This window comes from Hypomesus nipponensis, chromosome 3 (genome assembly GCF_054491055.1).
Source record: "Hypomesus nipponensis isolate SF chromosome 3, ASM5449105v1, whole genome shotgun sequence".
Classification (NCBI taxonomy): domain Eukaryota; kingdom Metazoa; phylum Chordata; class Actinopteri; order Osmeriformes; family Osmeridae; genus Hypomesus; species Hypomesus nipponensis.
In genome coordinates, this window is record NC_140363.1 from 9,999,565 (window position 1) to 10,027,396 (window position 27,832).

Below are 27,832 nucleotides of genomic sequence, written 5' to 3' on the forward strand. Positions count from 1 at the left end.
GTGGGGGGGGGGCATTTCATTGCTTGCATAGCTATTTTCCCCCAAGGACATTCAATTAGCTATTTCAGACAGAAGAATATGATAAACCTCTTGAAACATTATACGTACAACTATATGTCAGACAGTCAAGCAATGGTTTTCTCTTTCAATCCAATGAAAACATGAAACTGTACTCAACTGTAATTGAGGAATTAACATTTCCGCTGAATAAGATAAATGTCTCTACACCAGAACATGTGTCCATGTGGCAGCCTGACTCTCCTGATGTGAATTTGTTTTTGCATTAGCTACAAATCAACACCCTCTTTTGGCACATCTAGCATTTTGATTGTATCAGTTGCAACAGGCCAATGTCTTCAGAAAACATCAAATGAAGCTACTACCTTGTGTGGATCCATCTATAAGCGTTCTGGTGTTTCAGAACTGCCTCAAAAACACAACCACAGTTAAAGAATACAGCAACTCCATTGTCTTTCTCACCTTCTCTATACCCACCGAAAAACATGGTTTTTGTGCAAATTGTCATAAACAAAATGCATCACACATTCCTCCAGGGCCCCAAGCCTTTCCCTTTATATATTGGGAGTAGTGACCATTTGTTATTAATTATATATCTCCAATAAAGATTTCATGTAATGGAATTATATTGGCTATTTGTTGCAATGATGTGGGGATGAGCCAGTGATGCCTAAGTGTGGATAATAGAGTAGGTTGTGGACTGTTGTAACAACATCATCACCTTCAATGGACAAAGGACTTACAATGCAGGCAATTACTTGTGGTATGAGCAAATATAAAATGATCTATGGAGTTCATTACAGTAGTAAAAACCATCATGTACTTTGCCACTACACCCCAGTTAAAGGAGCAAGTGGGTTACCTAAAGTAAAGGAAGTCCTGAGAAACTCCAACTCACAGGAAGTTGTGCCTTTTTGGGGAGCATTAATGTCATGACTTTGCGGTCATTATTTAATCTTGGAGGTTTTGGTCAGTATCGCTGGACAATTAACTTCCAAAATGATATGTATTAGTAATGTGAATTATAATGTCTCCGTACTGTTGCTCTTCATTTATTGGCTTGGTTATTTCCTGTATGTGTATTATGACACTGTGCAATGTTTTGAGATCAGGTTGGGTAGGATTTTTCGAATAGCATGTGCAATCATGAATGTGTGAGTAGTCGGTGGGTTGTGATTCAACACACGGCCCGTAAGAGAACACCCCGGCCTTGTAAATATATTTGGGGAAAAGGTATTGAAACAATTACCCCTGAGACTGCCAACCTACAGATTTCTGTCCAGTCCAGACAGTCAGGTGGGTCTGTCATGTCAGCCAGATCTTGTCAGGGAAGCTAAACATTAAACACTAGGTAAATAGTCCATGAGTGGAAGCAGAAAGGGTTTTCAAACTCAAATGGAAATGAGTTATCTCGTTTAATAATTGTTTCGCTGTTTTAGAAAATATAAACCATATGAACAAAATGCCAAATTTGTATGGTAATGGCACAATGTAGACTACAATTTACATAAATTGCCAAATGAAACATTGACAGCTAAAGATTTTAAGAATTTGTATTTATTTATTAGACCTGTAGTCTTTAACTTGCGCAAGCTTCTGCAGCGACCCTGCTCGCGTGACTCCACAAACACACGTCATGTACATTATCCGGTTAATTTACATACATAACACCGCCCAGTGGGAACGAACATGATAATCCATCGATTCTGGGCTGTCCGCGAAGCAAGGGAGAAAAAACAGCTGAAAAGTTTGGGAGCGAGAGGGTAACAAACCGTGCCAGGTGCTTTAATAGACAAGATTGAAGCTTTTTGGGCTCTTTGCCCCAATTTTGGATTACGATATGGACGCTTTGAAATCGGCTGGAAGGGCAATTATTCGGAGCCCCAGTCTCGCAAAACAGTCATGGGGTGTGGGCAGGCATAAAAGTGAGTATACGAAGCATGCCGATAGCATTACGCCAAAAAGCTAGTAGTAGCATGGTGGTAGTTAAACAATAGTGAAGTATCCTATCCACGACAACAGCTAGTATTTGTTTGCTACTTTGTGATGTTGACGTGAGTCGTACGATAGGTGTGCCTAAGAATTTAGCTTAGTGTCGCATGTTAGTATCCGCTTTCCAATCTCTTACACATCGTTTTGCTCATCGTTTTGCTATATACGCTGTAGTAGGATTTGTAGTAGATGCCGCGCAGTGCCACAGGCACTGTCTGAACTTGACTTCGTCCTCACTGTTGTCAATATGTTGTCAACAACAGGACCAAGCTTAGCCACCCCCTCATTTGAAAGTGTTATAAGTAGCTAAGTTTACAAAGGACACATTTAGATTAAAGATGACAAACATATCTTTGATTGCATGGTTTTGCATTTCACATGCGAGGTTCTCCACAATCCTGTTTCGCCACGTCACCAGGCACACATTAGACAGTTAACTACAATTGTATTCCAGATGCGCTCGAGGCACTTGAGTTAAAAACGAACAGTTTGCAGATTCACAGAGACAAACTAAACAAATAATCAAGCAGGTTAAAAACTCATAATTTTATTGCGTAGTAAAGGTAGAAAGAAAGCGTATGCGGACAGAAATAAACATGGCAACGGTCTGTTGCTAGGTGATACATTTATGAGAAACAAATTATGTGATTGTAGCGGGAGTTGCAAAGAATGTTAGCTAACATTCACGAGGTATCGTGGTTGTAGAATGTGTAAAAGCTAAACCCTTTCGAAATACGGCATACGGCAAATGTTGATGCATTGTAACTACCTTTACATTTTTGTGATATCGTTTCACATGATATGGCTTATGAGACAGTGTTTCATTCAGCAGGTTTCCATTGCTGTTTGGAGCTTCTGGACTTACAATCCAACAAAAGCTTTGATCTCTGGCTTCAGTGGCCTGTCACAGACAGGCAGCTATGCAATGTCCGCGATGAGCAGTCACCCAGGCAGTTGCACATGACCACACTTCTGTAGTATGGCTTTTCAAAGGAAGGCTTTGCTGCCTGGTAACCTTTTTGTGTGGATCCACAAGGGGAACGACACCCCTCCCCTTGCCTTTTCCCTTTTCTCCTAGACAATGGGGCAATTGGCAGCAAGATGCGGCACGTGCCATGCAGTGCCATCGATGCGTTGTTGGGGCCACTTTCTCTGGGTATATAATGACCCATTCTAAAAGCCTTCTTTCTGTTCCAAATCCCTACTCACTGTGCCAGGCACAGTGGACGCGTGGATAACAGCCCCTGTTGGGTCTGTAAAATAATAATACATATTCCTCACACAAAACCATGGTAACGTTTTGAGACTGAATTGATTAACCTAGGCTACATCTTAATCATAAGTCCACACCCATACACTCACTGGACTTCCTTTCACCCGTGGCTGTCTATTCATAGCCCGCACAGGTTTCAAACATAAATACAGACCTTGATTTTGGCAGTTTAATACCAGGACCGTGAGAGAATGCGTGGCTGGGTATCAGTGGCAATTGCGGCACAGCACCTCAGCTCAACTATTGATGAACCGCAACTCGTCTCAGCTTGGCAACAGGAAGTTTCCACTGCAGGGCAGATCACTATTAATACTGTACATGCTGGTGTCAGTCAGTGATAGACCATAAACATGTGGTCATGCTCTGCAGATGTTTCCATGGTGACCATGAATTTTGCAGCATAGTTTACATGGTAGAAGTTGTTGGTAAGTTGACAATATTGTGCTGATGACAAATTGGTGATCCACTACAAGATGGGTTACTTCTTATCTTTCCATCAACCTTCTTTTGGCTTGGCCTTTTTGTTTTAAAATCTTTACTTGAGTTCAGTCCTTGGTAAAGTAACATGCTCTCAATGGATATATTACCAGTGACCATAGAGTTGTCTTCATTGGGCTTTGTCCAACCCTTAACTGCAAGCCCGTGTCTCGTACACTAAGGCCACTACATGGCTTAGTGTTGAACAGTTAGTAGTGCGTGTGTGTGTGTGTGTGTGTGTGTGTGTGTGTGTGTGTGTGTGTGTGTGTATATATATTTATCTGGAATGCAAACCAATCTAAACAAGCTCATCCAAAACAACACCCCTGTGTCCCGACCAATACACACACCGATTTTCAACTTCAGCAGTGCCCAGTTCTCAAGATGGTCAAGTGGCAGACAGACATAGATTCTTGCCTTTTATAATCAGATGTCAGACCTGTCATTTCCTGTCTCACTCCCTCTTTTAAGGCCATCAATTTCATATTTCAACTACTGCAAAACCATACATTTACTTTTGTTCTATGGCCGTTGGTGCTTTCATACAAGAGCTCTGTTGATTCTGGAAAGTAGAGAGACCAGATTGTGTTGCTTGACCAGTTTCCCGAGGAACAGATGGACGTGGGGTGCACCTCCAAGTGGGTGTAACATGACCTTTAACCATTTGGTCTCTCTATCCTCTCACCTAGAGGTGTTGGCTAACACTGGTGATGATATATCAATGGGTGGTAGTTGCCTGCTGAATGCGTGCGTTAGACCAAAATCATTTCATGGACACGATGTTGATATGTAACAAACTAAACGTACCGTATAGCCCTGACTAACATCAGAGGGGAGGAATGCTAAACCTGTCGGTGTCTCAACACTGAAAATACATTGTCATCATGTGATCTCCGTAGCTTTTTTGTTGTCAATGTTAAGACATGCTTGGAGAAGAAGCCTCAAATGATAGCTGTACTTGACATCTGGGTCTCCTACCCAGTGAGTGGAATTTTCTCCTCTGAAATGAAGGAAGTCCGAACTGCAGTTTGGTTAACTGTGTGTGGCCTACTGACTGGTTCGTACCTGCTGGTCCTGTCCAGTCCGTAGAGTTGTGTCCCCTGCACAAAGTCATCCAAAAAGCACTGCCAGGCTGTAATGGAGATTGCTTCCTGCAGGATTCCTTTATGGAGTTGTAAAGTCCCCAGTGATTTATGCTTCTGTTAGTCCTCCTGTATCTGCTGCTTGCGTACAAAGGCACGTGTGTGTGTGTCGTGTGTGCAAGGCACAATAATGCTTTGTCACTGTTGCTGCCTGCATAGAATTGGGTCCGTAGAATCCGAGCCTCTGGCGAAAGCATCAATTTGGTTTGTAGATTGTCTTTGTTTTCTTTGGTGTCTGATCTGCCCTCAACAAGTAGCCTGGTTGTGTGTGCATTAAAATGCAGTGCTAGAGACCAGAGAACCTCAGGCCATATTGAATTGGCTCATTAGTTGTCAAACCAGAGTAAGTTGTACTTTGATTAAGGCCAGCCTACATGATATGGCCATTGCAATTCTGCAGACTCATCTATTGTCCTCTGAAGGGGAAGGGTTGGGCTGCTGCCTAAATGAACGCCACCTGAGGCTATTTACAGCAAGTTGAAGGCCTACAAATCCCATTAAAGTATGAGTTTATTTATGTGGCCGTCCGGACTAGCTGTCCCGACCAGGGGAACTCTGGGATGTTATTTATTGTCCCGCAGCCCCCGTTCACTATAATCCCCCCCCCCTCCCCCCAGCTCCTTGCTCCTCACTCTGTCGAAGTCTGAGGGATGACAGTAAACATGAGAAGGATGAGCGGAGGGGTCGTTAGGCGTTATTACTCTAAAGTGGTCCTCTGGTTTCTCAGATTGACCCATCCCTGCCGGCTGTCCTGCAGAGCTGTTTCTGCTGTCTAACCTGTCAGCCGGGACTGTAAGGATGCCCTGGACCCGCTTGACTCACGACCTACTGCAGCAGCAAGCTCTTTAAAGCTCAACCGTGGACAAACTGATTCTGTGTCGCCCAGGAGCACATGGACTAACACTGTGGCGCGGCCACTCCTATAATCCTTAAGTGATGTAAGCGCTCCTCCTCCTCCTCCCTCCTCTGCTCTTCAGCTTCCCTTCCTCTTCACTTTCACTCCCTCTGGGGATCTGACCTGCAGTGAACAACACGTGTCTCTGTTGGTACTTAGTGGTAGGCGATAAGACTCTTATCTGCTTTAAATCCCTTCCCTTTACCAAACTACTAGGCCTGGAGTTTTTTGGGAGGGGGGGGTTGGGGGGGGGGGGATGTTCGCCAAATCAGACGCTGATAATTCCAGTGTTACGTAACACTTTGCTTTCTCCAAGACAAGGACTTAACTGCTACAAGGATTGCTGTTGACAGATAATAATAATCTGAGACTAGATGGTCTGATATGACATTTAAAAAAAAGCACATTTAATTCATGAATGCACCCAGGAGATTGGGGGGGGGGGGTTATGAAGGACACTAAAGGAGAATCAGGACATTGCCTTGAGGACATTAAAGGGCACTATGCTCCATTTGTCTTACTTACGGCGTATTGACCTCCATTAGTGAACTGGACAGCAATTAGAGTGCATACGTACTGTATGTGACATTATGTAAACTTCTCTGATGGCAGGAACAGAGATAGTGATGGCATTGCGTGCGTGTGTGCCAGGCAGGGAGAGGCAGATACCATCACTGGACATGACACACCACCCCCACGGCCACCAGACACACACACTCAAAGCTGTCAGCTTCTCTCTTTAACTGCAGCTCTTTCTTCTTTTTCTCTCTCTCTGTCTTTTCTTTTTTTTGCTTTCTCCCTGGAGCCTGACAATGCCCCTTCAGTCCTTCCTCCCACAGTAAACATTCCCCTCTATGTCTCTGTGCACAGACCAGACTGGTACCAAGCTCTGCTTGGTGTTCGTCCCATCTCTTCACTTCATGTTCGGGCAAGAATCCATTCGGTTGTCTTTCCCATTTCCTCCATCACGCTTCCAGTCCCCTCCAGACGTCTCTCTCTCTCTCTCTCTCTCTCTCTCTCTCTCTCTCTGTCTCTCTCTCTCTCTCTCTCTCTCTCTCTCTCTCTCTCTCTCTCTCTCTCTCTCTCTCTCTCTCTCTATGTCTCTCTCTCTCTCTCTCTCTCTCTCTCTCTCTCTCTCTCTCTCTCTCTCTCTCTCTCTCTCTCTCTCTCTCTCTCTCGCTCGCTCACACTTTTGCTCTCTGCCTTTCCTTGGCTGACTCTGCAGGTTCCTAAATGGGCTTTAAACACTCTGATAGGAATCGAATATAGCTGGAAGGAGAGGTTCTTTCGAGACACTGTCCGCTCCTCACTGTAGGGTGAGTGAAGATGGATGGGTCAGACGAGGCCTTACATCAGCTCTCGTTCACCTCAGGGCCGGACTCTGTTCCCCCCTCAGTCTTACAACGAAATGAGTGCCTGCTGCATCTCTGATTGGCTGCATTTATAGGTGTATCCTTGCAGTTTCCGGCTATTGATCGGAAAGGCACACGCTCTGTCGGGTCGAAATCCAGTTTGTTTTGTGGCCCGTCTGTAATTTAGTGTTTGTCCACTGCTGAGACGGTAACATGACGTTACACACACACACACACACACACACACTACTGTCTGGTGTCTGAGCTCCTTTGCCAACTGCTTGGTCCACTGCTTCCCAGGTCTCTTGTTTTAGTTGTGAGATTTGTTCACTTCTGACGACACACACACACACACACATCCATCACTGATGGGGCTTTGTCCCACATTCTGCCTCGGTTGAAATCTGTGGCAAATTGAAGGGTTTCACTCCAGCTTCCCCAGTTGAGGGATGGGAATACACAGTCTATGATTGAACTGTGTGTGGTGTGTGTCTGTGGAAGCGACAGGGGACTCCAGTAGACACAGCAATCTCTGGTTATGTCCAGACCCCTGTGAGATGTGACTGTGTGAACATGTTAGGGGGGGGAAACGAGGTCCATTAGGAAGTCCCTGTCATATTGTGGGTGTGGACAGGTATGCAGGTGCGCAGGACGTCCAGCCCACTCAAAACAATGCCCTATTCACAGGCTGCCAACTGCAAGTTACTTACAGAAGCCAGCAAGATTTTCGCCACACACTCAATCATTCAGCTCGACAGGACGACACACTAGTAAGCTCTCAATAGTCGTCGGAAGCTTGTTTGTCTTCCACAGAAAGGGGAAAACTGTTTATACAGCAGGCATGCCTTGCTGGAGCAGCTGTCTAGCTTGGGGGCCTGCTAACAGACCCGAAAGTCTTGTCTTTGCTTTCATATGTGAGACTAGCGCCCCCACTTCCTGCTGGCTCATGTACAGTATCTGTACGTGCAACACACTGCTGCTGACTCATAGGCAGAGTTTCAGTTTGACAGTTCCACCTCTGCTGGCAGTTCTGCTAGAGTGGTGGGCTACCACAGGCGCCTGGGACTCCAGTGAGCTGTGTGAGTGTTTCGCCTGCATGGCAGCACTCTGTTGTTGTGGCTGAAGACTTCCTGAAACCTAATCCGTGTTGTCACCACAGCGCAGGTGTCAGGTAAAGCAAAAGAACGTCTGTCTGTGAGTGTGTCTATTTGGCGTCATTTTGTCCTGTGTTCAGGTCTGTCAGCGTCTTCCTTGTCGGCGGGTAAATCTCCCGTCCCGAGATCTTGTGTCTGGACCAGAATAGAAGCGATAAAACCCCAGTCTGTCACGCTGTGGATATGCACGTACAGCAAATTATTTGTGTGTTTTTTCATTGTCTTCCTTTTGAATATCTCGCTCGCTCGCTCGCCCGCTCACTCGATCTCTTCCTCAGGCTCCAAGCTCTCTGTCTGCAGCATCGCCGAGAGCCTTTGCCTGTTTCCACGGTGATTAAAGGCGGTTGGCCGTCCCCACACATCTGAATGAAACGTAATGGCCTGTCAGATTGGCGGTGTTGTGCCTCCCCCCTTCCTCTACGCCCCCCCCCCCCTCCCCCAGTGTGTTTAAGAATTAGTAGTGCTTCTGCCACTACCTCTATACCCCCCTCCATTTTCTCTCTTTTGTGCATCACTTTTTCTTCCTTTTCCCACTCCTGCTCCCCTCCCCCAATCCCTCTTCCACAGAGTCCTCTGCTTTCCCCATCTCCCCCACCCCCTCCCTGGGCGACAGTCTGTCGGCTGTTGGAGGACAGGATTCCTTCTCTTATAACTGTCCAGGCTACAGTAGCTGGCTCTGGTGGGGGAGAGAGAGAGAGATCTCAGTGACCCGCTGTGACCCTCTGCATGCCCTCTTCTCCATCGCCGGCCTCATTTCCTCTTTTGGCAGGGCCGCCTCTTCACCCTACCCCCCCAATGTGCTCTTCTTACCCCCCCGGCACTTCTTACCCACTCGGTCCATGCCCGCGCTGTCTCAGACTCTGATGCCAGCCCACCCCTCCCTGATGAGACCAGAGCTGAGCAGTGGAGAGGCCCAGGCTGCTCAGAGACTCTGGACATGGCTCTCCCATACCCCCTGTTAAACTTGATCCATTATTGAACATGCAGAATAAATCCATTAATTATTCTTCCAACTTTATTATCAGTATTTTATTCATAACTTGAGATGCATCTCGGTGTACTTTTCCACCCTAGTAAATAGCCAGGGCGTTATATCTGCTGTATCTGAAAGAACGGTGGAACCGAATCTATGGCCTAATAAAAGCACTACCCGTCCCCTTCCTCGTCACGCACCGTGACTGTCATCTGCAAAGCGGGGGGGACGAACACAGAATGTTGAGATGTGAGCAGGACGTGTTCCTCATGTTCCCAGTGCTATCTAGTTGGCAGAGTGCCTCGGCAGGGCCTCCCTGAGGTCACTAGGCTATGAGGGCCTTTCAACAACCTGGCCAGACCAGAAGGAAATTGGCAGAGTTTGCGGACGCGTTGTGTTGACTCTGGACCTCTGCACTGGGTTCTGGTTGCTACATCAAAGCTGTGCTGGCGAAGAGGAGAGCTCCCAACTGCATACCTTATCATGTCGGGCATGCACCTTGTGCCAGGGTAATAATAATCATTTTTATTTTTAATATTCCCCATCTTGGCGACTTGACAGTAACTTTTTTTAAAGCCTTTTAATTCAAAGCCATAATTCCTCTTTGACTGTCCGTCCTTGTAATACAGTAGGGCCGCAAATGATAGCCATGTCAGGACCTGTCGCTTTAAATGGATTGTACAGCTTAGATGAAGTGTGTTGCTAAAAGGGTGAGATGAGAGGAAGTAGGTGGGTGTCAGCTTGAGTTCATGTGCTCCTGCTCCTGCTCCTCCTCCCTGGCTCCTGGTGAGGGTGTGTTAGGACTTGTCATTCCAAAAAGGAGAGGAGGCGAGGCAGGAGTGGACTTACAGACTGGGATTCTCTCTGTCCCCACACACACACGCGCGCGCACACACACACACACACACGCACAGAGATTAGTCTGACACCTTGGCAAGAATGTCAAGTCTCCAAGGGGAGTATCAGTGTCTTGCGGAGGGCCAGTGTGTAAGTGTTTCACATGTTAAGGCTGTGCTCTGTCAGACTGGCCTGGCATCTAGAAGGCCTCCTGAAACCTGATTAAGAACTGCTGGCTACTCTGAAGTCAGCCTAAAGGCATCACGGCCTATTCCGTTGTTCCTTTGTATATCATTAATAATGGTAATGTCTTATCTTAACTGAGATAAAAGGACTTTCTTACTCCTATTTTTATATTCTGTGATACTGCTGTTACAAAAGGACAAAAACATGGTTTAGAATTGGATTTGAATAGAAAAGCTACAGAACCTCTATAGTTTCTCTTATTCTAGAGTTGTTAGACCTCAGTCTTTTCCATTGGCTTGACCTTTCCAATATAAACAAGTAGACTAGTTTGTGTTTCTTGTCGGCAGGCCATGAAGCTGTGAGTGTTTTCAGTTGTGTTCACTGGGCTTTCCTTCATAATACGCATTTGCCCATGCAGACTGAACATGCCCCCCTATATGAGTGTGTGCTGTGAAGGCGCTTGTGTGTGTGTGTTCTCATGGGTAGTATGCGGATGCATTCAGTGCACGTGTGCGTGTTGAGGGGCTGGCAGGAGGTGTGAGGTGGCCTGTTCTTAATGGCGTCCTGCGGGAGCACACGTCGGCACCTGCCCCTCACGGGCCAGCAGATCAAGCCCTTCAAACGCACACGGGTCCAACCCACGCTGGCCTTTTTCATTATCCAGATCCACGCGGGCTTTGAAGATCACGGTTCCACAGTTCCCCACATCGCCCCAGGTGTCCCTCCCCTCTCCCACCTCTGCCTGGCGCCCCCACAGTCCCAGGGCCCAGCTGCGGCCCTCAGAGAGGCTGCCAAACCCCGCCGCTTCTCCCTGCACGCAGCTCAGCGCTCCTCCAGCGCACACCCGCCCACTTCCAGGCCGCCAGGCAGGCAGCAGCGCTCGTTGACCAGCTCTGAGTCTGGAGCCTTTGAAGTGTGTGCACTAATCACCACCGCCTCTGCTGGGATCGGGGGGCAGGGTGTGTGTGTGTGTGTGTGTGTGTGTGTGTGTGTGTGTGTGTGTGTGTGTGTGTGTGTGTGTGTGTGTGTGTGTGTGTGTGTGTGTGTGTGTGTGTGTGTGTGTGTGTGTGTGTGTGTGTGTGTGTGTGAGAAATAAACTGCTCTCTGTCTTACAAAGGGCCGAATAGGCTCGAACAGTCGATTATTGCGTAACCAGTTGTTAAGGAAACCAGTGGTCTGAAACACATATCCAGTGTAAGTAGGCTAGGTTATGTATGGTTCCCACACGGAGAGAAGTCTTCTAGTTCCTGCTGGTTTTTGTGTGCTGGCCTGCCCTGCTGGTTCCTCGTCGATCTGATCACACCCCCCCCCCCCCTCTCTTGAGTCTCTGCAGATAGCTCACTCCTGGTACTGAGCTCCTTGCCAGCCCCACAGAGAAGCCCCCAGATCTGCTCCTCCAGCACCAGGGGAACAGGGAGGGTGGACATGGAAGGGGAGGATGGGAGGCATAGACCGAGGGGAAATCTAGTTCATGTTCTGTAGGAGTTTGACTGGTTCCCCGAGCCAGATCTACTCCCTGTTTCTGCATTACTTTTCAGCAATGACCTTGATTAGTGAAATGACTCAAGGACCTAATGCTCGAGCATGACTGAAATCCTAAACCACTCCAAAGATAAACGTGTATGCTTATTAGCAATCTGGGATACGGTTAGCGTTCTGTTGACTCTGGCTATGAAGTGCTTTAAGTCAGTAGGCAGGGTTTAATGGAACCAGAGAGCCCATTTAACCAGGCTTTAAGTTGGAGCTGCTAACCTCAGTCCTGGGCGTTCACCTGAGTCTGTCATTGGGTAAGTACGGCTTAGGGCTGCATACAGACTATTACAGACCACTTTGTTGCAGACACTCAAGCTCAGCTAGCTGTCTAGTCTGCAGATGAGGACTTGATGATGGGGTTGTCATGAAAATAGAAGCGCGTGTGTTTGTGTGTACCGTGTGTGTGCACCCGTACTCTCTGAGAGGTCAGGGCACCGTGTGTATATCGAGTAAAATCTTGAAAAGTACAATGTTTACCAGGAAGTGAAAGCCAAGGTAACGATAAGAGGGTTGATGGTTCTCTTTTCTGAAATGTTGAAATGTTCTCCACCGCAGGTGTGCAAACAGCCATTGCTCTGCGTTGCTAGCGGCTGCTCTCATGGCACTGGACTTGATATTCAAAAGGAAAGTCACGTTGCACTTTTCAAGTCGTTGACCTTGAGTGCCGGAGTGTTTGCTCCTGTGCTCTCGGAGGAGCCAAGACTCCACGTTGGTTCTGAAACGCCCGTGAGGAAAACCCTAGTGTTCCGCTGTTCCCTGGGGAGACGAGCTCCTCTTTTAGAAGCGCACTGACACAGCCGCTCCTGGAGACCCTTCTCAGTGCTGCTTGTTTGGGATTCAAACTTGTCAGAGAGAAGCTCAATTCAAACAACTTAACTGTTGCAGTGAGATGTGTCCAGTACCCACCACCTCCATCTGGGCCACAGCCCCCTCACCTCCCCCACTCGGCCCGTGTCTCGTTGAAGAGCGTGGCTGACCGAGGCAGGACGCCGCGTCCAGATGACCCCGGTGGTCAACAGGAAACGTCCAGAGGTCACTCAGGAGAGGTCAGCCGCAGACGGGAGGAGAAGAGGGGGGCAGATAGGACTGTAAACCTGGCACACGGAGCACATGTTCCTAGCGAATAGGCTACATCTCCAAGTGACAGGTCCATAAAGGTTTTATGAGGTGCCAGTGGGAGGGTGTGCATGTGTGGGAGAGAAAATGAGCAAATGGCCGACCGGTCCTATGAGACCCGAGAGGGGTGTGTGTGTCGCGCATGTGTGCTGCGGCTGTGGTCCGTCATGGCCTTGGATGAGGGATCCCATGGTACAGCAGAGAGGGGGAGGGAGGTTAGGCTGTGGCGCTCTGTTGATCTGTCCTGTGACCAGGCCCCCCAGGCTGTCTCCTTATACACACACAGGGAGGGAGGGAGGGAGGGAGGGAGGGAGGGAGGGGGGGGGGTGGGATGGGGGAGGGAGGGAGGGAGGGGGAGGGGATGGGGGGAGGGAGGGAGGGAGGGAGGGGGGGGGGATGGGGGAGGGAGGGGGGGGGGATGGGGGGGGATGGGGGGGGGATGGGGGAGGGAGGGAGGGAGGGAGGGGGGGGATGGGGGAGGGAGGGAGGGAGGGAGGGGGGGGGGAGGGAGGGGGGATGGGGGAGGGAGGGGGGGGGGAGGGAGGGGGGGGGATGGGGGAGGGAGGGAGGGAGGGGGGGGGGATGGGGGGGGGAGGGAGGGAGGGAGGGAGGGAGGGAGGGGGGGGGGGAGGGAGGGAGGGAGGGGGGGGGGATGGGGGAGGGGGATGGGGGAGGGAGGGAGGGAGGGGGGGGGGGATGGGGGAGGGAGGGAGGGGGGGGGATGGGGGAGGGAGGGAGGGAGGGAGGGGGGGGGGGATGGGGGAGGGAGGGAGGGAGGGAGGGAGGGAGGGAGGGAGGGGGGGAGGGAGGGGGGGAGGGAGGGAGGGAGGGAGGGAGGGAGGGAGGGCGTCCTTGAACTGCTGCTCCACAGCTCAGGGCAGATATCCGACTGGCACGGCCCGTGTTCATCGAGGACTGCAATATTAGATTAGCTCAATGTCTTTCTTTCATGGTTTTGAAATGACAAGTCCACTTAAAGGGACATGAGTAAAATGTTGAATGAATGGCATTCCTATTGGACAAAATAGGAATGCCATTTAGAACTGTATAAGGAGATCAGCCTTATTTATAGTCAGCATTTCCTTCGATTCTCCCAGCCGACAAGGACACAGAGAGGGCGTAGCGTGTCTGACGGCCCCTCCTGTGTTATGTCGAAAGAAGGATCCAAATGAAGCGCTATGTCTCCGCTTTTATCAAGCTGCCTTCCAGGCAGGCCTCACCTGTGCGCCGTGTGGCTTGTTGTGTCCAGAGCTGCCGGAGAACTGGACGGACACGCGGGAGACCCTGCTGGAGGGCATGGTGTTCCAGCTCAAGTACCTGGGCGTCACGCTGGTGGAGCAGCCCAAGGGGGAGGAGCTGTCTGCCGCCGCCGTCAAGAGGATCGTCGCCACGGTGAGTCAAACACACGGGCACGGTGCACGTCGACGTGTACAGAGGATGGGGATGCGTGCGCACGTAACGCCCGGCGCGTGCATACGCACGCACGTTAGACTGTCAGCCGATGATGACGCAAATGTCAAATGAAGTTGTTTTCCAACACTGGCCCCCTTTGACCTGTCTGACGCCCTTAATCAAGCCCTTCTCCCCAGGCGTGTGCTGGTATTCACAACAGATGCCATTAGATAGAATTGCTTTGGCCGACTTGATCGCACAGGAGCCTTATTGTTATTAAGTCTGGCAGCTCCATCATAATTACATTAGAGCAAAGATGTTGGAGGAGGGGTGTGTGTGCGTGTGCGTGTGTGTGTGTTCACACGACAGTACCACAATAGCCTTAGCCTCGTAGGGAATTTGCTCAGGTGAATGTTCTGCTTCTTTAGTTGTTGTTGTCATTAAGAACAAGAAACATGTCTTGGAAACATGGTACCTCTCTCTTTTTCGTATGGGATATCATGTGTTTCAAGTCAGTAATAGACTTTCCTAGTATTTTACAACAAACTCCTTCCCCATCACCAAACTCTGGTCCTGTTTTGAATGTTTTCTGGTATTGTCTCACGGGAGTGTGTTTGCTTTGAGCTCCTAAGAGCTGGTTGTGTGTGTGTGTGTGTGTGTGTGTGTGTGTGTGTACGTGTTGTTAGCACTATAATGAGTCGTGCGTCCCGGCCTGTGTTTGGGATATCATTAGCTCTGTGGTGCACGAGTCCAGGCAGGCTTTGCTCTCCTCCCTTAAGTCTCGTCTCTGCATGGATCCCCTCCCCCAGGGACTGGCCTTCCTCTGGAGCCTGAGTTGCTGTGCGCGAGCCATGGCTCCTCTGTGAGAATGTTGTTTGAGAATAGAATTTTCTTATTCTTTCTGTCCTCGAGGTTTTTAGACCTTCCTCTTTTTCTCAGACGGACGGACGGAAGAGCTTTTTGAGTAGCTGTGTGACTTTTGGCCTTGATGAAAACGTCACAATGGGAACTCTGAAGGCTGTTTTGTAGAGGTTCAAAGACGTCAAGTGGAATAACTCAAGTGCAAGAGTTTGGCGGTTTTGCACGGGCCAGAGCACGAGTTATCAAAATATGGATAGAAAGGTTTCGAACGAGTTCAGCTCACCACTCCCAATCCTCTGTGTGTGTCCTCCAGGCCAAAGCCAGCGGAAAGAAGCTCCAGAAGGTGACGTTGAAGGTCTCCCCGCGAGGCATCATCCTCTACGACTACGCCTCCGGACAGCTGATAGAGAACATCTCCATATACAGGTCAGTTCTTGTCGCTGGCTAGCTGTTGTCCTAGTGTGACCCCCCAGACTGAGGTGTGGACGTTGGTGTGGTTCACCTCTCCCACTCCCTGGAGGCCCCTGCTAGCAAGATAAATTAGCCGTAAACAAAATGGATCCACCCAGATGCCTCAATTTCCCAGGGCTCTCCCCTCCACATCTGTTGTAAATCTCCCAAGTGCCTCTCCTCATCTCCCCACTCTGCTGTTGTCCTCACGCTGCAGCTGTGCCTTTAAAAGAGGAACCCCCAAAAAACGGCTTGCATTTTCATATCAGAGTCATTTGTTATTGAGACGTTTGATCCCTTCACAGTCGGAGGGTTTGCTGGTGTGAGGAGAAGAGGGAAGAGAGGAGAGGTACATGGGCAGATGTTAGTTGTTTCATTATTCCTGCCCCCCAACTTCCTGTCTGCTGCTCTGCCCCCCCCCCCCTCCCCACTGGCTATGGTCTCTATCAAATTAACTACAGAACCCGCCCACACACCTGTCAGTCAGGTCAGGTCTCGGGCGATGACATCATTAGCCTGTGATGTCACCCCTCTGGTGTGAACATCTGTGTAGCAGAGCACGTTCCGGAGCTCCAACGTGACTTACGGAGGGGGGAGGGGGGAGGGGGGAGGTCTGTAGTTAATTTGACAGAGACCAGAGCCAGTCCAATCATGATAAAAACCCCAGAGGCCGCTGGGCTGGGCGGTCACTTGGGCGGGGAAACAGGGACAGGCCAGGACTTTATAAGTCCTTTGGGAACACACCACCACAGATGTCCACACTTATTTATTTATTTTCTACCTGCATACTAGTGTGTGTGTGTAGAGAGCGTGCTGTGTCTGGATTGGAAGCGGTGTGGAAATGAAAGATTTAAGGGTCTAAATCAGATTGGTGGTGGGCTTAAGGGCTTAGAAGAGATGGAGTCGCATGATCGCCCCTGCTAGGGCGGACAGCTCCGGAAACTCTGTGATATTCAGCTCTAATTAAAGAGGCCTCATTCATGTGTTTGTTTGGATGTGTTTGCAACTGTCATCCAGGATATCTTACTGCACAGCCGACAAGATGCACGACAAAGTCTTTGCCTACATCGTCCAGAGCCAGCAGAACGAGACCCTGGAGTGTCATGCCTTCCTCTGTACCAAGAGGAAAGTGGTGAGTCTGTCTGTGTGTGTGTGTCTGTGTGCACTTGGGGGTTTGGGGGCATAAGTCAGGCTTGTATCTGTTTATGAGTGTGAAAAAGAGGTAGAGACAGAGGAGGCGAGGCTCTGACCCTGTTCCCCACTCCACTCTGTGGAAGGGAGGGGAACCACGGGGAGGAGGGGGGGGGGGGTTTGAGTGAGTAGGTGTGCCACTCCCTCTATTTCCTTCCCCACTCCCTAATTTAGCTCTGGCTCAAAGGCAACATATCCTCCTGGCTACGTAAACAACTAGTCACGAGAAGGAGAGGAGGGAACCACCACCCTGGGTCTCTCTTCCCTCTTTGAACATCCATTGAGAAGTTTGGCAGGTTGGCTACTCGACTACTTCCTGTTCCCACCGAGCCCCTCCCTGTGTGGGTCTCGACTTCCTGTTTAGTGAGAATGCAGCAAGGGCAGTGACTGAGCCCTTCTGCTTTCTCACAATCAACGTCTTTAGTTTATGATACTCATTAGTGTTTATCTCCCTCTCTCTCCCTCTTTATCTCTCGATCTCTTTCTCTCTCTTTTGATCTCACTCTCTCTCTCTATCCCCCAGGCCCAGGCGGTGACTCTAACCGTGGCACAAGCCTTCAGAGTGGCGTTTGAATTCTGGCAGGCTGCCAAAGAAGGTACGCATGGTCGCCCCCGACAACCGGAGAGCTGTGACAGATGCCTCACATTCTGTGAGCGGAACCGTTCCTCGTCCTCCCCTCCGTCCCTCCGTATTTATCCTGCTCCCCTCCCCCTTCGATCTTTCTTCCTTTCTTTTTCTGTCAACTCCTCCTTTTACAACCCCCAACCCCCCCCATATCACCCCCTTTATTCTCTACCTCCGGACGGTTTCTCCTGTTCTCATGCGCTCCATGTAGCCCTGCTCGTTCACACGACGCATTTCTCTAGGCGTTCAGCCTTTGACCCTTCCTGTGCCCCGGAGGCGCGTGGAACGCTGGGGTTGTGTTTGACCTGTCCACACCTGTCACGAGACCTCTCTCTCTCTCTCTTCCTCCCCCACTGTCTCTGTGTCCACCCCCCTCTCTCCATCTCTGTGTCTGTCTTTCTCTCTCTCTCTCTCTCTCTCTCTCTCTCTCTCTCTCTCTCTCTCTCTCTCTCGCATGCTCATGCCATGACACGTGCACACACCCGGACAAATATGCATACGCACATTCATGCGTACACTCGTGCCTTTGGGTGTGCACACCTGTTATATACACACACACACACACACGTACAGGAATGTTCCTATTGATTGGAAACAAATCCCCCTGTAGTAAAACTATAAGCTGGAGAGGAAAGTCTGGCTTGGTTTAGTAAAAGCTACACTTTATTAAAGACAACATGCTGCTAAGGGCCGTAGGCAGCGATGACGGAGGGATGACGGGGGCTGGTGACGGGGGCTGGTGACGTGTGGATGGAGAGATACAGCTGCTGACAGGTGCTGGGAGGATGCTAACCCTGGGGGTGGAGGTGGCTGGACAGGCTAGGACCAGTGAAAACCAAACTGGAATTCAACACGGAAGAGATCGCTGTGGAAAGCTCTCACCTTGTTTTACATGTTGTTTGGCTATCTCGACTTAGTATCTCTTACACAGGACTGTCTCCGGCTCACATGGGCACGTACACACCCAGAGTGCTGTGTAGGGAAGGAAGTGTCGCACGCTCATCCATGCTTTCCCATGGGTCAGCAGAACATGTCTGAAATGTACTGCATGTGTGACTTCTATGTAAACGGGACCTCCTGAGGCTGGGAATACACTGCATGCAGCTTGTATGGTTAGGATGGGCTTTCACACACACACACACACACATAACACACACGCTCAACATGTCAAGCTCCTGACTGGTGACAACACTCGGGTCTGGAGCACTTGCTTGTGGCCATCAATCCGGCCTGGCACCTGATGCCTCTTCCTCCATCAGCCTCCTGTTTTCTTTTCCTTGTCTGAACCTTCCTCCCTCCCACCCTCCCTGTTATTCACTGAAAGAGAAGGAGGAAAAATAAATGTTGTGTGTGCATGTGTGTGTGTGTGTCCGGGGTTTGAGAGAGAGGCAAAAACAGACCGAGAAAGGGATATGCAGAGTTGGGTGTGTGGCAAGGGGTTTGGAGAGTGATCTAGGGAAGGCTAGACAGCAGTGAGGGAGGAAGAGAGGAGGAGTGTGACAGCGACGGGCAGCTCCCGTGGTCCGCCCCCTGACAGCCGTGTGTCTGCGCCATTGATCCCCTCTCACTGTGAGACGGAAGGAGATGTTATTTATTCAAACCTTCACACACACAACACACAAACCCGACATGCTCTGCACCATATTTTGTACACTTTTTTTTTTTTTTTTTAAACCACTCCTCTCCTCTGTGTTGTGTTTACCCCAGCTTCCTTTGATAGTGTTTTAATGCGTGTGCATTTCCATTTTGTTTATTTCATTTTTTTCACGAGATCAAGGCAACACGAGAGTGGCAGCCGGCTCTGCACTTTCCGTTTGGCTCCGCGTCTCGGAAATGAATATTAAACAACCGCCAATTACGCATGCAGTCTTTTCTCCAGCCCCCCCTCGCCTCACTCCTTTCCCTCTCCTGGTCCCCCCCCCCCCTTTCCTCCACCCCTTCTCCCAGGTTCACCCTGAGCAGTCGAAGCTCAGCTATCCCCCCCGATTCACGGGGCTCGCATTATCACCTTGTTCAACACAATGGAGTTGATGAGGGAGAATGGAGGCAGAGCAGAGGTGTAGAGGAGAGTGGCGGGTCGGTTAGCAGAGGGAAGGTATCAAGGAAGTAGTGAGGGAGTTCTCCCGTGGCAAAGAGGGGAAAGACGGCAAAAAGAAAGCCTTAGAGTCTGCCCTCCCAGCTGCAAAGCCCCAGAGGATTGTGGGCAGGAGAAACGGGGTGGGTGTTTTCCTTGGTTGTTTGTGTCTAGCTCACTCAGTACTACTGGAGAGGAGTCTGATCTACAGCCCCCAAGCTCCTCGTCTGGGCCACGTGAGAAATGCAGTGTGCACTGAAGATTGCAGACTGTGGCTTTGATGTAGACCGGGTGTAAACGCCAAACATATTTGTTTGGCGTTTTTCCATCTCATAACGGTGGGGGGTGGGGAGGAACGGTTTTGACTTGGAACCCATCCACCAGTGGTCGTCCACCTCGGGATGGTTTTGATGTTCCGACCGTGTGACGGCTGAGGAGAAGACGTAACGCGTGCCGGTGTTCATGAGGGATGGGCTGGGGGGGGGTGCTTTTAATCTAATGCTCAGTTAATGGAAGCATTAGTTCCAGTGGGTCAGCTGCCACCTGGCCTTTGAAGACTTATCAGACCTGCTCAGATACTCATGCTTGCCAAAGTGGCTTGTGTGTGTGTCCATGTCCATATACAAGCATGTTAGTTGGAAACCCTTGGAGAGGAGGAGAGACATCGAGAGGGTGTAGACAGAGAAAGACAGAGAGAGAGATATGGTAAGGGACAGGGAGGGGAGAGAGAGAATGAGAGATATAGTAAGGGACAGGGAGGGGGAGAGAGAGAGAGAGAGAATGAGAGAAACATTTCTCATTTGGCTCTGTTGCCCGGCTGCCTCTCCAGGCCAGCTCCCAGCAGGAGAGTGTCTGGAGAGGACAGAGGTGGCTCCATCAACCCTCTGTAGGGGTCTAGTTAGGGAAGAGAAATTGCCTGGCTGGGTCCTGGGGCAGGGCCCACGTTACGTTTGGTTCTTCTGCCATTTAAATGTTCCACTAACTGATTGCAGTGTTGCAGAGCAGTTGTAATATAACTTTTACTGTTGGGCTCTTGAATACTTGAAGGAAGAAGTGGTGCACATCTATGCACACCTTAGCAAATATGACCAGCTAGACAAACAACATAAACACCCTTCTTTTCAGTGGCTGTGGACATAAATACATGTTCTGTTAAGTTTCCACCCCTGACTCACCCTAGACTTGTGAAATTATCATTGGTGCACTGCCGCGTTTTGCTGACTTGCATCTGCTTCGTGTCTTGCCTAACATGTCCCTCTTTTTCCACCCCCCCCCTCTCTTACTCTTTCATGCTTCTATTTCTCTTCTCTCTCTCGCTCTCTCTCTCTCTCTCTGTCTCTCTCTCTGTGTCTGTGTCTCTCTCTCCTATCCACAGAGAAGGAGAAGCGGGTCAAGTCTGGCTCGGATGGGGAGGGAGCCAGCAGTTCCCAGTCTGAGAGCTCTGCAAGCCTGGCCAGTCTGAAAGGAGGAGGTGAGTCAGCACAGTTCTTTTTCCCCTGTACAGGGACTAGTTCACACACCAACTTCACACCGAGTTTGACCCGAGCTGCAGGTCGGGTCGCCAGGGTCGACTGCTTATCGCCCCAGGAGTCTCAGGTCGTCGCCTGGAAGTGCTTATTTTGGGATTATGTGCTGTGTGTCATGGCCTGTCTGGTTCCTTTGGCCATGTTGCAAATATGGAGGGAGGATATATAAATACATACAGCACACAAACTCCATTGGGCTGTCAGGGAGATTGGCGTCCCTCGCTTCAGTGACAGTGAAGTCTTACCACAGGAAGCTGTGTTTGCATGAGGAGCCCACATTGTTTCAGGCTCTCAGGTTCCTGCTCTGTGTTGAAGCCAGGAGTTTCCAGGACATCACTATGCATCGTTTCCTGCAGGAGCTGTAGAGCCCATCGGCTTTCGTTGCTCCATTTGTTGCTCCCTCGACTGAGTTTTTGCCAACGGCTAATTCAGGTCCTTCTCAACCTCTCTTTCTCACTCCTATTTCACTCTTTTTCGGTCCTTGTATGGGTGAGGGCTGCTGATATAGTAAGCAAGCAGATCAAGCTTGAAAACACCAGCTTAGAGACAATGTTCCCATTCGACTGGCCAGGTGGCCCCAAGCCAGAATCAAATTCCTCTGAATTCCCCCTAAATATCCGTTGACAGTCTGTTTACATGGATACAGGTTTGGATGTTGACAGTTTTGCTACAGGGGAATGGAAAAATCACTCTAATAAGAACAGTCAAAAACAGACTCAGACTACTTTTCTGGGCGGGTGATGTTTGTGAGGTTTGATGTCCTGGTATTAAATATACCGTGTGTGCTGCACTCTTGGCTACGTTCACTGTGAAATGCAGGGAAGGCTTAGGTCTTACACAGGTTAAGAGCTTTTAGAAGGTTTTAACCTATAAAAGAGTGATTGGGGACACACAGGCTTAGTTCCAACACTATTTATGTGACCTTCACTTGTGTGGACCAAAATCCTCCTCGCTCTGGAAGTCTGTCAAGCAATGGGTTTTTGTCAGACGATTCAGCGCTATTCTGGTGACATGATACTCCCTTTTGCCAGCATCCTGTCTGCTGTCACAGTACACTCTGTCTGTGTGTGTGTCTCTGTGTGTGTGTGTGTGTGTGTGTGTGTGTGTGTGTGTGTGCTTGAGAGGTCCTCAATGGCTGTTCTGCTCCCGGATGTAGGATCAGAGGGGCCGAGAATCCGATAGCCCTGGCCCCCAGTTCGCCCCTCCATCCCTGGGTAGTTCACCCAGACGCTGCCCTCCAGCAGTCCTTTCTTCCAGCTCCCCACCCCGGACAGAACTATGGGAACATTGTAGACACACACACACACACACACACCATCCTCCAGCTCAGCCAGATATATCAGATGACTAATCACCGGCTGATAATTGCTTCCTGGGTGAAAGGCAAGATGCTGTAAATGTCAATGATGCAGTGTTGATGGAGAGAGGTGAGCCGCCGCGCGGAGCTGCTGAGGTCTATCATTTGATGTCGCTCGTCTGTCTGAGGGCCGTGCTTCAGGAGGGAGAGGTCGCCTGGGGATAACGAAGCCCTCAGGAAGACGAGGGTGCTCAAGGGACGCCATGAGAGTACCCAGAGAAATGCAGAGAAGAGACTGCGATGACTGACCTTGGTCCCCTCAAGAGGTGGAACCCAGCCTCACTGGGGGAGAAGGCTGGCTGTAGGCTTGCACATACGTACACCCCCCCCCCCCAGCCCTATTAAACAGCTGTGGTCTTCTCAGCAGCCCAGCCATTAGAGGCTATCTCATTACAGGCTAGTCATGTCTCCATGGTGAGGTGTGTGTGTCAGGGGGTTATTCCACACCCACTCATCACTAAGGACAGTCCACAGATGGCTATGCTGATGAGACACATTAGTGGGTGTGTGTGGGGGGTGGGGCTGGTAAAAGGAGGGCGTAGGCCTCACCAGGCTCATAATAGCCCCTGTTTACTGTGTTAAACGTGCTGATGATCATGACTGGGATTATGAGTAAACGGCTGTTGGAAAATAACGAAAATTCTTGGTTTAGTAAAATGCTTGAATTAGGGGGCAGTGTCTGAAAATGTGCGGTGTAGTCTCTTAATTAAAGTGTGTGTGTGTGTGTCCTGTGTCACAGAGGTGGCCACAGGGAACCTTCTGGACCTGGCGGAGGGGGCCAACATGGCACTGGTTCACTCAGGGAGCGAGGCAGACTCGTTCACGGTGCACAATCATGCCACAGAGAACAACAACATTGTCTGGGTAAGACCACAGCCTCAGCTCACTGCACAGGCCTGATAAGAGCAGAGAAATACATGTACAGAAGAGAAATTGCCTCCAATACTGACAATAGATACTCCTGGTACAGGACCAGGCATGGTGTTTTCACATGCAGGGGCTTTATGTACTGTGTACTGTGCTGGTGACTCTTACCATGCAAGGGGACAATGGTGCATTGAAAAGAACCTGCCTTATCAGATCGGTCCACATAGCAGGGGATGGTATGGGACACTCCTGTGTTGATAAACCTAGACTACAGGGTTGGAAGATGGGTTGGGTTCAAAAGTGGGTGTCACACACACACACACACTCATACATATACCCACTCCCCCCCCCCCAGCCCTATTAAACAGCGGTGGTTGTTTCAGCAGCCCGGCCATGAGAGCCAACAGGAGGAAGTGTGCTATAGTTTAAGAGCAAACTTTTTGCATCATCAGGTGTACACTCACAATGACTCTGAACTCCCTAGATGACACGCAAACCATACAACATGCCTTGTCCGAAATGAATACGTGTAAACTAAAGGCACAAACCCCTAATCCTGCCATTTTGTTTTCCAGGAGCTTGAGGACGGCCTGGATGAAGCGTTCTCAAGGTGAGGGCTCGTGGTTGCGTCTCTCCTACAGCCCCGATGAACCATTTCTTCCCAGCAGTTCCTCGCACAAGCTGTTCTGGAAATAGCCCAGTGGTTTGGCCTCGACTGGCAGTAAACTCTGCCACTCCCTCCTCATGGCTTACCGCTGTGCACTCCCAGGCCCTGGAGAGCCTGAAGGGCTCGCTTTATAGGCCTCAGCACACCCCAAGTCATATGCTGCCATGGCTGCTTCCACTGGGACTATTTCTTCTGTCTATTCTCCTAGGCCACACAGTGAGAGAGATTACATTTGGTAACAGAACAGTTTTTTTGTTTTGGTCAAACATGGTCTCTTTGATAAATACGGACCATTTGCCCATGTCTGTATATAACTACCAGTACCCAGATGAGGTTGTTAGACTGAGGGGTTAGGGAAGCCGAGATGCGACTCTTAATGTGTATTTGTTTATATTGTCTTACCGCAGCCCTGAAGTAATGCCGTCTAATTCAACTCTTATCGGTGCTTTCAGTTTCCACGGCGCTGTTTAGCATTTCTTGTCAGTTAATTTGATGGCGCTTTATTTCTGTTTCTCTTTCTCTCTCTTTCTCCCTGACTTCTTTCTCTCTCACTCTGTCTCCGAGTCACACTGTCACCTTCAGCAAGTTCTTTATACTCGCTGTAATCAGCCGCTAAGAGGCCATTTTAGGCCAGTTATCAGATGATTATTTGTCTGCTTGCGGTAATTACACCCTGCACAGTTAATCTCAGCGGGCCTCATTAAGGAGGAGGCTCAAATGAGAGGTGAGGGTACATTGTTTTGAGAAAACGTTCAGCGGGAGGAGATGAAGACCTGGTTATAGCCTGTGTTTGTTCAAAGCAAGCTGTTGGCATGCTTTTCATGTAACCAAGATTTAACTTCAGTTGATCGTGTTGTTTCATGGTGCAGCCAGACTGGTGTCAGCCAGGAATACTAATATCTGTCTCTTCAGAGTTCCCTGTCTGAAGCTTATATTTAACTGTAGGGGACATTTTGTCCACTGGAGTCCCTTTAAAGGTGACAGGCAGTTGTAGCACCTTTTTAACAAGCTTGTGGCACCACTTTGCGTATGGATTTTCGAAGTCAAAAAACGACCGCAACACAAAAAAGAGCTCCTGACCTTGCGCCCCCCCTCTAGACTTTGCTATTAATAAAGTCTGTGTATTGACAGGCTTATTTAGCTTTTGGTTCAGGCTTGTTGTTTCCCCTTGCCTCCCCTGGGAGGAACGGGGTGGAATGGGGTCGGTCTTTTCCTCTGTGTTCGACGAAAGAGCTTTCTCAGTAAAAGCTTGTTTAATGGCAGTAGGGTTTTTGTCCCTCCAATAGGGTTGGAGCTTGTACAGTGTGGCACTGCTGGGTGGCAGCACTCTGGATACCCCAGCTCACCTGCCACCCTCCAGTCTGAGAGGTGGAGGGGACTCTCGACGACAGACTTCCTTTGTTCTGTGTAGGAAGAAACAAACGCTTTTTCTTGGGGAGTTGTGTTGTCCCTCTTGTTTGTTTTGATCCGTGGGACTTCTCAGCTTGAACCTGCATTGCTTTCCCCTTTCTCTGTGTGTTTTTTAGTTTACTGGGAGCTGCGTAGTATGCTTACCTAACCCCCCCGTTCCCTATATAGTCCTTAACCACAAGAAGTTGAAGTGAGGTGTTTTCACCATGTCCAATGCTATGCCAAACCCAAGTCCTGTTTGCCATTAGAGAGACTGCATTGCCATCTGCTGGCAGCCGACTCTTACTGCGGCGTTCACCAACAAACGTCCAGCCCTGCCCCCTGTTGATCCAGCTGTGTGATTTGCGCTGTCTGACTCTTTGACATTTCCTTTGCACCCCTCCCAGCCGCAGTCTGGATAGTTTTGAATCGTACTCAGGTAATCACAAGATCATTAACTGGACACGCCATTCCATGTGTCCATCATCTCCCTCCTTCCTTAGTCACCATCCTCCTCCACTCGCCCTTGCCCTCACCCCCCTCACCTCAGCCCACCTGTCTCATCATGGATGTGTATAGTACACACAGGTACATAGAGACATTGACATATAAACGGTACATAACATTTTGGGCAGTGTCGGTCCTCCTATCTACCTTTAGCAGTATCTGAACCTTGTCCCATTCTCATTGACAAATATTAATTTTTAGAGAAAATTTAGACTCACGCATTTTGTCTGAGATCATGACGTTGTGTCGTTATTTTCGTTGTGTGTTGTTCTGCCTCACGCCATCAGCCATTTGCACCCCGTTGTTGCCACGGCACTGAATGAGTGATGTCATGGTGAGCTGACTAGAGTTCATGTGTTAAGTCTGTCTGGTGTTAAGTCTGACTAGTTTTCCACCATACAATGTCCCATGCCTCAACATTATCACTTTGATGTTTTCCATGAACAGTTCCTGATAATCCAGTGCTGACATTGTGTTTGTAGCCGGTCATTTTACTACACATGTCATACATTCATCATCACACTGGCTTGTTGGGGCTTCCCCCTTTCCAAACACGATTGAGTTTGTGAAAAATACAATTCAGTCTCTAACATAGCAAATGATATACTTTTTTTCCTTGTGTTCCACAGACTCGCTGAGTCTCGCAATAACCCCCAGGTCCTGGACATTGGGGTAAACCCTCAGGACTTGAACACTGAAGAGTGCCTGTCCCCTAGCAACTGGGACAAAACAGATGGAGACAATGCTGAGAAAGACGACATGTTCGGCTTCTAAAAGGAGAAACAAACGCAGCCACGGAGAGGAAGAAGAAGAGAGGAAGTGTGCAGGAAACTAGAGAGATGCGGATGAAAGGAAAAGCGGGGATGTGGGAGACTGGTAGCATCAGTGGTGTTTTGGACTTTATCCCTGCGGCAGACCTCGTAGTGGCGCCACCTGGTGGCTGAGGAAATTATGGTGTCTAACTGACCAAGGGAGGCCAGAACCTGATGGCCCCAAGAACTCAAACCAAAGCAATATCAACTCCATGTGTCATTTGTTTTCTTCCTCAACCATACCATCATCATTTTGTTACAGTACACCACAAATTAAATGTCATTTTTGGTTGCCCACTGTATGTTATGCTATGTGCTGTTTGTATTTTAGTACACCAAATGATGTATATGTATGTATATAAACAATAGGGAGGTGTGGAGAAAAAGTTTATCACTAAGGCACCATTTCACATGGATACATCAACATGGATTTAAATGTCAAGACATTCCTGGTCAGTGCGTGATGTATAACTTCCAGAAGGGTTTTGTTGTGATGTTTCCATTAGTATCTGTGGATGGAGGTGTGACTTACTCAAAGGGACAGTGTCACTGGTGATTGATGTGAAGCCAGTGAGTAAAGCCAAAAATGAGCAGGGAACAAATGTGGTTCCTGTCATCTGCTCTGGGCTCGGTGGTCTGCCTCTTGGGCATAAAGGCTTTAAGAAAATGTACTCGCAGTGTGCAGTATTGTATGACTATTAATTGAGTGTGTGGACGTGAGTGTGTTTATGTGTATAAAAAAAGACAATCATATTTTTTTCTATTGCAAGATCTATTTTTGCACTCTTCATTCCTATCGAAAGCACATAATTTCATGTTGGGGGGACGGACGACGACGACATTAATTTACCATCAAGCTCACTACTGTATGTAGGCCTACCATTGTTTTGTTTGATAATGTTGCTTACATATATTTGACTAGTTAACATCGTGGGGGTGGGGGAAAGGATATGGGTTGATGTTTTTGATAAGATCACAGTGTTACTTTTTACAATTTTGTTACAGTTTGAAATTAATTGAAATACTTGCATTGAATATGTAGCACCCATATACGGTAGAATTCAATAAAATATATATTAAAAGTTCGTCCCGTCATCCAAAAAAACCAACACCTTGTCTGACGTAAATGCGTGTCTATTCAATGACGGTCAAAATATTTTGATGAC

General features: G+C 49.0%; 1 protein-coding gene across 1 annotated transcript; it reads left to right on the forward strand.

Annotated features, from left to right (window-relative positions):
* Positions 1–1,681: 1,681 nt before the first annotated feature.
* ldlrap1b (low density lipoprotein receptor adaptor protein 1b) lies at positions 1,682–27,751 on the forward strand. The gene is made up of 9 exons (XM_084675402.1): positions 1,682–1,943; positions 14,198–14,340; positions 15,515–15,627; positions 16,669–16,783; positions 17,366–17,438; positions 20,917–21,012; positions 23,164–23,288; positions 23,867–23,901; positions 26,484–27,751. The coding sequence occupies exons 1-9, from the start codon at positions 1,859–1,861 to the stop codon at positions 26,626–26,628; spliced, it is 930 nt and encodes a 309-aa protein (XP_084531528.1). The 5' UTR covers positions 1,682–1,858; the 3' UTR covers positions 26,629–27,751.
* The last annotated feature ends 81 nt before the right edge of the window (positions 27,752–27,832 follow it).